The following is an 11068-nucleotide window of genomic DNA, read 5'->3' as shown; positions in this document are numbered from 1 at the left end:
CAGTGTATTCCAAGTATTAAGGGATTATTTATAGAAAGAAGAAGAAAGGTACTTTATTGATCCCCAGGGAGGACTTTTTTTTTCACTCATGCTATTTTTTTGGACATGCTACACATACAGTTTTTTTTTGTATATACATACAAATGCACACACATGCAGTGAACATGCTTAGGGAGAGATGTCGGAGTGAGGATACTGCCGTCAACCAGCGCACCCAGAGCAGTTGGGGGTTCGGTGCCTTGCTCAAGGGCACCTCGGCAGTGCCCAGGCAAGTGAACCAGCACCTCTCCAGCCACCAGTCCACTTGCCAAACTTCGTCCATACTGGGACTCGAACCGGCGACCCTTCGGTTCCCAAGCCAAGTCCCTATGGACTGAGCTACTGCCGCCAAAGACAAGATATACAATCAAAATGTACTTAAACATAAAAGGGATTAAGGCCTATTATTCACATAAACTCTTCTTTTTAACACAAAAGATAACTGAATCTTGTTATTGACATCAAATTTACTCAACAACTGAATAAATAATTACATGCTCCCCAGTCACAAAAGTGGTCCAAGTCAAACCAAACCCCCACAAACCACCTCCACCGACCATTTAACCCCACATGACTAAATTAAGTGAGTTATGGAGTTTGAAAGCTGCAAGGATTTTTCATGGACATGAAGTTGTATGTATAAATAACTGAATCAACTACAGTTTCCTCAAACAGTTTAAAGGTCAACTTCTCCGAAAACAACTCTTGAACACCAGTTACCACAACATTTTTAAAAATACGTTTTCACAAACATCATGTTGAAGTTCCTGGAAGCTGTGATCATATGGGTTGAAGACAACCATTATGGAGAAAATACATTTACTGTATGGTGAAATATAACACATTTTCAACCTGATAAATCAGTGTAAACACCAATGGGTCAATGTAAAGTCAAGCAATGTAAGAGAAGTTTGCCTGCTTGACAGAAACTACTCAGATGAACTCAGTTTTTTTTTTTCTGCTGGCTGTAGCAATAAAAAACGACCAAACTGACATTCTGTATTTTATTCTCTTGATCTATCTTAGTGGTTTCAAAGATACCGAAAAGAACAATTATATCCAGGGACTTTCATTAACATGAGTATCAAAGCATTTTTATAGACATGTTATTTGTAACCCCCCCTGTGGGTCTGAGTCTCGGTTTTTAGTCATATGTATTTGAATCATTCTGTCTTGAGTGTGTTTGTTGTTTTGATGGCAGCTGTTCTTTGCTGTGGAACAGAGCAGCTTTGTGCAGAAATGAAGGGAGAAGTCAGAACCCTGTTCCAAACTGTAAATATAATGCTCCATGCAGATAATACTGTCACACTTTGAACATCCTTTGGGCTAATCAGCGATTATTGCAGTCAAGTTGTCTGTCTGCTTCCTTTACTTAACAATGATCACCCTTAGCTCAGAAAACAGTGTCTGCACTGAGAGCAGTCTATAAACAGAAATGTTCTCAGATTGAGTGTGTTTTTTGTTTCTTTGTCCACACACACTAATCAAGGTACAAAAAATGTCTGCTTATAACTTTTACAGCATAGCGATAAATATCTCTCTCGACATGAAAATTAACAAGGGTACCAAGCATAGGTGTAGTTTGGACTTTAAGTTTGTGGGTTCACAAACTAGAGGAAGTGTGATTTATATAACAAAGCCAGAGTCATGCAACTTTGTGAGAATAACACTCAGAAACCAAACTTATGGGTGGCGTTTGCCTAGCGGTTTATGCCCACACCCCATGTGAGGCCATACTCCTCACTTCAGCAGTCGCAGGTTCGACTTCCGGCCTCAACCATTTGCTACATGTCTTCCCAACTCTCTGCTCCCAAAATTTCATGTCTCTGTTAAGCTTTCCCATCCATAAAAGGCAAAATTACCCAAAAATGAAACCAAATGAAAGAAATCTGATATTAAATGTAATTGGATCCCCAACTGTTAGTGTTCCTCCAGAGATTAGCCTTCCTGACTTTTTTTATACATCAACCAGGGGCATCTACAATCTTTGGCATACAAGTTAAAACCCAGAAGGGTCTTTCTAAATAATCATTCTAATTATTTGGATGCATGGATTTTTTTAAAGCCACTGAGACAAAGAGAAAGTAAATGAGACTCTGTGTACATTTACGCATATTGCCATAACTTCACAAATTATTGAAATCTCTTAAGGCAACAACATTGGACAGAATCTCAAGTTTGTTTAATTACCTTTGAGTTTGTGTCTGTTTTTGGGTATTAGAAAGAGTGCTCTTCCAAGTGAGTGAGTGGAGCGCCTGTGTAAGTCTCAGGGCTGTGAAGGGCTGAAGACTATGAGATGAAGCAGGAATGTGAGGAGACAGAAGTGAGGGTATCCCCGTATTTTTGCATCCCCATATTGGTCTCCTACAGTGAGAAGTAACATAATGTAATGAGATGTTGGAAACAAAAGCTCAACATATTCAAGCCTTTTGTCCTTATTAAAAAATTCAAAACTGAGAAGGGATGCTGCTGTACACTGTCTGAATGATGCGTTTTCTAAATAACATGAAATAAACTGCAAGCTTGAGTTTAAATTACACATTTTTTAAACATTGCATGTATCTATCCACACTCTTGGATCATAAATACAATCTAACAAATTGCAATAATGAGAGGAAAGTAATGGTCTCCAGTCATTTCACCCTTTATTTCCCTGAAATTCCCTCATTTTGTCCTAGTGTTTGTCTGGTGTTTGCGACGGGGCTCTGTCTGGATCCATAGATAACCAGTCCTGTATCTTTCTGGACCTTTGGCACATAAGAAACTGTGAATACCTCAACTTTTTGGCAATCTTGGAGTGTTTTTTTCTTGCATTGTTTACTTTTGGCTCTTTGATTGTTCCCCATGATTAACTTCTGAAACTTCGTTAGTCAGTTCATCATATTACCAGTACCACCATTAATCCTATGTCACTCTGCAGTGGGATTTGTACACATTGTAGCATTCATATTAATGCCAATTATTTTGCTTCTCCCAGATATGTGGCTGGCACCCTTACTCTTAATGATATGATTACCTTTTCTTTTTTAGATAGAAATGTTATGTCACAGGGGACTAAGTACGGTATATATAAGACCTTCAGCTGAGAACACACCACATGAGCAGTTGTGGAAGCTTCAATTAATTCTGGGTGCCTAAAGTAATAGGAGAAGAGCACCCAGTTTATGCAAAGGGCATGAACTGGATTTTTTTATAATCCAATGCAAAAAAGAACTCCGTGGAACTGCGGAAATGAAAGAGACTTCACTTTTGTGATTAAATTGAAGCTCTTTCTTCAAAATTTAGAAGAGGGAAAAACTTTCATCATCTCCAGGTTATTTTTTTGTGATTTGAACCAAACTCCTTCACTCACCACGGCCAATCATCCCACAGGAGTTCTTCATTCATTCATTGTTACATTTTTATGCCCCCCATGATCTTCCAGGCAAATAAAAGTTAAATGCACACAATAATGTTATGAATAATAAAATAAACATTTCAGTACAATTTAAAAAATATAATAAAATAAGTATTTCTTAAAAGTTTGTAAGAATTTATAAATTGATGCTGCAGACATCACTTCTGTGCCACTTTCTTCATTTTTTTCTCTTTTTATCTTAAATAGCTGAAACAGGAATAATTCTTATTGAAATATATCAAATGTTGCCCCTCCTGAATGACCCATATTAAACCAAACACTCAATGGAATAACTTCAAACAATTAAGATTTTAATTTTTTTCTTCAGGACATGAATTTGGAAAATCCCCTCCCTCCAATTATGTTATTTGCAGCGTGGCAACTGAACTTGATCATGAGTTTAAAAACAGAACATTTCAAAAATGTCTCTGTTGTGTTTCATTTCAATACCCCCTCTGTCTGCTGAGGACAAATGTTGCATCGCACTTTTTTCAGTGAAGGAGACAAAACTGTGATCGTGTTTCATGTGTTGAAGTTTTGAGGACAACGCTTATCTCATAGGTCTTGGCTTTTGGTCATAACGGGACTACTTGTGGTGTAATAAAGTGAAACCGTAAAAACGTAAATCAAAATCTGAAAAATCTTTTTTTTGGCACTTCAGACACATCATGAAGCTAACTACACAGCAAGGTTGTAAGAGAAAAAGCAGATGTTGATCTAGAAGTGAGCAAATGAAGCTTTGAGTGTCGATATTCACTGGAAGACTGTGCCATCAATTCCCTCTCATGGGATGTAATGCCAGAAAAATGATATAGAAGGGATAGATCAGATACATTTTCCACATAGCTCAGAGTCTTGTTGTGTAGGCCTCTTTATTTGAGACAACAAATAACATGCAATGCTGTCACTAAAGATTACACCACGTAACCCGGCTCCCTCTATAAAATAACTGTACAGCATATACCTGTTTGACTTGGTTTTAAGTTAACATGGGTTGCACAGTGCATCAGCTATATACTGGTATACCCACAAAATTCACATGCTGACTTTACTTCACTTTACTCAGCATATAGAACCACACTCTCATTTACTCTCACAGAGCTTATTCCTAAATATTCATATTATACACATGACAACCACATCCTTTACATTCACAATATGTTACAACTCTCATAGTTACACGATAAAGATGATAGAGCTGAGATGTCAAAGGTACTACATTAAACTGTACATATAAAAAATGAAAGAAAAAGTAAGGCCAATCATGAAATACAGGTCAGTAGAAAAATCCCACTGAGTGGCTTCAAGGACTGAATTCAGTGACATCAGACATCACATGAATACTCAGCAGCATATCTGGCAAGCATTATTCAAGTAGTGTATAACAGTCTGCATTATTGTCAATGTAAACGAGCACAATTCACATAACAAGAAAGCATTCTTCCAACCAATAATGTATGATTTATTTTGTCTTGTCTCACTGCCTGATCATGGGCTCTCTGAGCCCTTGCCAAATCATTTCCAGCCACATGCTGCGCAGGGAATGAAACATGACCACATTTTATGGCTTAAATACAAAGGAGAAATTGATGAGAGTCTTAATTGTAGATCCTACTTACAAACATGAATCAAAGGCTAAAACTGAGACATAATTGTAAAAATAAATATTAGGCTTAAACCCTTTAAGTTTCATAGCATACATCACAGGACGGATTCATGTATTTCATAATTAAGTAAGCCTATGCTGTTTTATGGAAGTTCTATATAGACCATAAACTGTATAAAATTATTTATATACAGACAGTGATACAGATCCTATGCTCTTTACTTAAATATCGGCATGACTTTCAGAGACAGAGACAAACTGTAATCACAGTGGGTTTTACCTTCAAGTGATATTTTGTGAAACTCCCTCACATGTCATGAGATGCAGTCTCATTTGCATGATTACACAAGTGAAATAAGGCAAAGAATCTTTAAAAGACCACTGTCTGTCTGAACATTTCTGAAAACCAAACACATCTTATGTGCTTCCTTTCATAAATCCTGCTGCCCTGGGCATCAAGCCTATCACCAAGCGGGGCCGTGCATGTGATCTTTTTAAACTTTAAATCCAGACAAATTATTTTTGTGAGGCTCTGAGTCTTCAAATAGTTTGTAATAACCGTAGATAACATGCTCCATTTAAAATTGTATGCTTGTCTAAAATCATCCTTCTTGAACCATGCAAACTTGTTCAGGCAAATTCTCACTGCAACAAAGTGAAAAGAAGCCTCATTCTTTCTCTTTTGGCATGGTGCTATGTGCAGCTATAGCAAAAGTTCCACACACCTATTTTCATGCATGTCTTTTTAATGGCACAGCCTGTCATATGCCTGTATGATATTGGTTTGTGAATTTCATATGAAGGCGTAGAAAACATGTTGTCACATTGTACTCCAAAAACGCCAGTCTCCATTAATGAAGGAAAAAAAAATCAGCTTAAGGATACAGTTTGAAGTACTTCCAGATCAGGTTTTGGTTTCCTGTAATTGTTTTAAAATGCACAGTTATGTTTGATAAATTCTGAAACACGAAATAGACACATGGAGAAGCTACACAAAAAATATCCCAAGTCGATATACACATGGAGAGATGAGAATGTACTTTTGTTTTAAATAAGATGCTTGACAGTTATCAAGCAACCACCCCTGACCGACTCGGTAGAGGGTGTTTCTCAGGTAAAACATTTATTAAATGTCGCAGTTTATCATTTGCATTGGCGTTACGATTTAATAAATAAACACGCAAATGAAACCCTATACGTGGAAATAATCACTAAATCCTCTAAGTGATGTCCGGAACTCTTCATCAGAGAGTCAAAGTTCGTGCCTGTTCAAGCAAGCAACAGTCAAATCTTTGACGACCTCTGCTACGTTTCAGGGAGCGGAGGTAGTCCACATTGTTGATGACCCGACTTTTTTTTTTTCCAAATGTTGCCACATGAGGTCACACCCCGAAGCACCAGGAGCACAGCACCAGCTCCTGTAGAGTTTTACGCAGCTCCTGGCTCCGGTATGCGTAGATGAGAGGGTCAATGAGCGAGTTACAGATGATGAGGATGAGGAAGAGGTTAAAGTTCCTGAAGAAGCAGTTGCAGAAGGGGCTGGTGGGGCAGGTGAGGATGAGGATGAGGTGGAGGAAGAAGGGGCCCCAGCATAAAATGAAGACTCCGAGCAGGATGGTAAGAGTGATTGCGCCCTTCATGCTCGTGGACTGGCGCCTACTTTTGTTGAAAGCCACGATGCGCCGGGAATGCAGGTGGGCCAGGAGGAACATGTGCAGGTAGAGCACGGCGTTGAACACCAGCGTGATGCAGAAGAAGGTCACGAGGCACACGATAACGGCGTTGTCGGTATGGTACACGATGAAGAGGATGCTGGAGGTGATGCTGGCCAGCCACACCACCACGATGATGATGACGGCGCGCTGCGTGGTCATGATGCTGTGGTAGCGCAGCGCGTAAAAGATGGTGATGTATCGATCCGCGGCGATGGTGCACAGAAAGGAAAGCGAGGAAACCACGGAGCTGCAGATCATCACGTCGATGACGTTGTCCAGGTGGCGCAGCATGCCGGGGTGCACATCCATTAGGCCGTGGTCGTTCAGGAGCATAAAAATAGTCTCCACCACATTACTGACGCTCACAAGCATGTCGGACACAGCCAGGCAGCAGATGAAGTAGTACATGGGCGAGTGCAGGTTCCGGTTCTTGAATATGGCCAGAACTACCAGGATGTTCTCCACCAGGCTGATGAGCCCCAGGGCCAGGAAGAGCTCCTGAGGGATTCGGACCTGCACGCAGCTGAACAAGTTTCTCTCTCCCGCTGTGGAGTTGGTGTCGTTCTCCTCCATAAAGTCACTGAGCGGGCTGAACTCCATATGGAGGATGGAAGGGTTGTGATGGGTCCTGTTGGTCATATCCATGTTTGGCTTTTTATGAGGGTTGTCAGACTGTCCTGATGGACTACAGCAGATACGTGTCAAACTGAATTCAAATGTTTAATTAGTTATCTCGGTGTTTTGTAGGATTCCTCGGCATCAGTTGATCTAGTCACACAACAGGGTGGAAAAATCCTGTGAGTTTTCCATCAAGTTTAGTTGTGAAGCCAGTCAACGATTCGTTAAGTTTTTTCCCTAAACAGCAATTAGTTGAAATGTCAATGAACGCGCTTCTGTGGAATAATAAAATCCCCTTGCAGCACGGCAGTTGCAACAGTTGCATTTACGCACCGCAGTCGACCTGAGAATTGGAGCGATTGTTCAAGTGGAAAGCGTGGTCCTTCGCCTCGAGTCGTCTCCCGTCTTAAGGATGCAACGTATCCAGCGTATAGGCCGAAAACTATCCCCTCTCCATCAAAACACTGCAGTCAAGATTCATGTTTCTTATTCTCATGGCGCACAAACCGTTCCTAAAAGCTCCTGGTGTCTGTCCAGAGGGGCCAACCAGCGCGCCGTAGGTGAACGTAGTGTCTGGTATGTCAGGAGGTTGTGACTGGCTTTAACATTTCTCCAAGTGATGGGAGACTTCAGGGCTCCTCCTCTTACATAAATGTCAGCTGGGCCGTTTCGAGGAAAAGAGGAAAGAAGCGGGATGGATAGTTTCTGTTACGCGTTGTTCAGCCTTCAATTTCATTTTTGTTATTTTTTTTTCTTTTCAAATGAATCTAAACAGGTCCTCTGCTGATCACACGCACTTCGAAGTTTTTCTATTTCATTGCATAACGTTTCAGAAACACAATATTTTAAACCTTATACCTGCAGTTTGACTTCCGGATCAAAGTTATCATTGTAATCAAATTATTTTTCTTCCCTATTAATAAGCACAGTCCCTATCCAACAGGTATTTTGGTTCCCATGCAGTGGATCAGCTTGAAATCAACCCATATATAGTTTTCTATAGAGGCAATGATTTAATTGATGCCAGCATTGTGGCCTCATCAGTGTGAAATATAAATTAAGGGTCTTTCTTTGGGTAAGGTTGAAGACTTCTTTGTACATGATATTTGCTGTCTTCATATAGATAGTGTTTGCCCCCTGAGCCACAGCAGAGGGACACGAAGGGATTAGTATAAACACTGTAGTGATGAAGAAGATGAATCATTTTTAAGCCGTTTTGAGTGCTTTTGTGAGTTAGGACATGTTTCAGAACATACACGGACAAGAAACTATCAGTGTCTTTTGGTTTTCTTACCTTGAGTTAAATATAACAGCACACAAAGAACTGTCAATGGGTTTAAATTCTGTGACATGAATGTTGTTCATATAAACCAGTCACAAACAACCAAGTGTTTATGATACTAAAAAATGTAGGCACTGATCTAATTAAAGAGTATCTCAAAATGTACATTTTCTTTACTTCAACATTGTAAGTGATATTTACATTAAATACATATTTCCAAGACCTCTAGCAAGGAATTTTCAGCTGAACAAAGCAAGAAAATCACATATGAAACATTTTGTAAGAATTTTCTTTTTTATTCTAAGTCTTTTTCGCACATGCACAAAATTTCCAGAATACTTCCAGGTGGGCTGCATGTGAGAGCATCAATAGGCAACATTTTTTTTTTAAATCACCATTTGTTAGAGGGTGGGGTTGATGACTTCTGATAGCCACTGGTGTTCTTCTGAGTTTAGTTGCTTAATTGAAAAATGCAGCAATAGTGCAAGTTGAAAGCAGTGACTGACAGTTTGTGCAATTTTTAATATTTTACGGATTTTCAACAGGGGAAAGTTTACTGTAAGAATATAAAACCTGTATTTAAATGAAAAAAAAGTGTTAATTTAGAGGGAAACATTAACTAAATAGTTATTTAATATAGGGTTGGAATTAAAAATGTATGGTATGTCTCTTTTCTAAATGTTTATATAGTGTAAAATAAAGTTTTTATTGGTTTAACCTGTTTTTTTTTACTTTTTGGGGGTGGATTTACACAGTAAGGGTAAAAATGACCCGCAACATAATGAATGTAATTTTTTTTTCAACATAATACAAGGGTTAAGATTTCAGGGGATTAATATCGCCTATAAAATAATGTTCAGACTCCAGGGAAAACTTTAGCTGTGTGGGGAACATGCGTGATTACTCAACTCAGGATATTTTCGGGACAGAGCTCCTGAGCTTTTTTCAAAATCTTCTGGGGTTTGTGGGCAAAAGTATCTATGGAAAGAGTACATTAGGGATGGCCAATGGAGCTGTTAGGTATCTTGAGAACTTTAACTATAGTGAATACATTATTTTCAACTGTCTTAAAACATGTCTGACTGTATTTAAGTCATCTTAATGAAGTATTCCTATTCTTCTAACATTATATCAATGCTTACCCACCACATGATGAACCTTCGCTTCAATACCTTTAACAGAAAACCATGACAGCGATATGAACTTTGACTTGTCAGGGATAAAGTCCATACATATACTGTATGCACTAGTGTTGGTGCGAGCCAGCTGTCCTGTTTTTTATTGCTGAAGGATCTGGACTTTGTGACCTGTTGTTTTTAAATGTGTTAGTGCTGTATTGTTTAGAGCAAGGTCACTTTATAAATTGACCTTGTGTTGCCTTCTCGCCCAGTTCGTTATTGCAAATGAGAATTTGTTCTCAATTAGCTTACCAGGTTAAATAAACATTTTTTTTCTGAACTTTTCTCTTTAGGATTTTCACTTTGTTTTACTGTAAAGCACATTATTACATTTGATAAAACATGCTACATAAATACAAATTAGTCAAACTGATTAGAAGTGCAATAATTTAATAGAATTAAAAGATAGCACAATTTGATCTCAGTTGAGCAGACTTCAACAGTTGAGTCTTTATAGGAAAGAAATCCAGTGTGAGGAGCAGGATTTATTCATAATATTGTTTCATGTGTTGCAATATTTTTTGGATAAAGTTGTACAACCTTTGAGATATGGATGCAACATTTAAACACAGTTTAGCCAGTGTTTTATGCTATGTCATCGTGGATTCAATCATCAGTCAGAGGGCGTTAAATCAAATTAATTATGGTGACAAAGTGACATTACAGTTTAACAAAGTCCTGACTTGTAGTTATGCAACTTCCACGCATGCTAAGCTAAAAGTGGTGACCTGATGAGACAGAGGCAAACACATCATGTTTTACATCAAGATAAAGTGACTAAGCGAAACAAAGGTATTTGAGACGGTCTTAGTGCAGTCATAAGGTTCAGTTACATTTTGTGTGAATAAGGAAGAGTGCTAAAAAGATCTTATTTATAGGGTTTTTTGCACAATTGACCATTTGATGCATTAATTAAGCAATAATGAAAAAAATCTGACTGCAGCAGTTAACATATACATGATTTTTTTAACTACATATAGTTTTATCAAAGTTACTTTCTACAAAAGGTTAAGACAAATCGTTGCTTCGTTGAGTCTTTGAGTTTGTGGCTGAATTAATTGTAGTGCAGGTCATATTTATGTTAGACCAAATACCTGTGAACATTCACACCGACTTTGCAGAAAGGTTGTTCTGTGCAGAAGCTGTGGCACCATTACAGTCACTACAGATTGTTTCTGATTGCCAGGCACGGCCCCTCTAAGAGGTCAATATGAAAGCCTTTCTATACTGCCC

General features: G+C 38.7%; 1 protein-coding gene across 1 annotated transcript; it reads right to left on the bottom strand.

Annotated features, from left to right (window-relative positions):
- Positions 1-4291: 4291 nt before the first annotated feature.
- mc1r (melanocortin 1 receptor) lies at positions 4292-8321 on the bottom strand. The gene has a single exon (XM_034679581.1). The coding sequence runs from the start codon at positions 7400-7402 to the stop codon at positions 6425-6427; it is 978 nt and encodes a 325-aa protein (XP_034535472.1). The 5' UTR covers positions 7403-8321; the 3' UTR covers positions 4292-6424.
- Positions 8322-11068: the final 2747 nt, after the last annotated feature.

This window comes from Notolabrus celidotus, chromosome 3, assembly GCF_009762535.1.
Source record: "Notolabrus celidotus isolate fNotCel1 chromosome 3, fNotCel1.pri, whole genome shotgun sequence".
Classification (NCBI taxonomy): domain Eukaryota; kingdom Metazoa; phylum Chordata; class Actinopteri; order Labriformes; family Labridae; genus Notolabrus; species Notolabrus celidotus.
Note: the sequence above shows the minus strand (reverse complement) of the source record. Positions and strands in the feature narration are given on the sequence as shown.

Bases quoted from the DNA above. Each gene is read 5' to 3' on its own strand.
- mc1r (XM_034679581.1), bottom strand. From the start codon at position 7,402: ATGGATATGACCAACAGGACCCATCACAACCCTTCCATCCTCCATATG.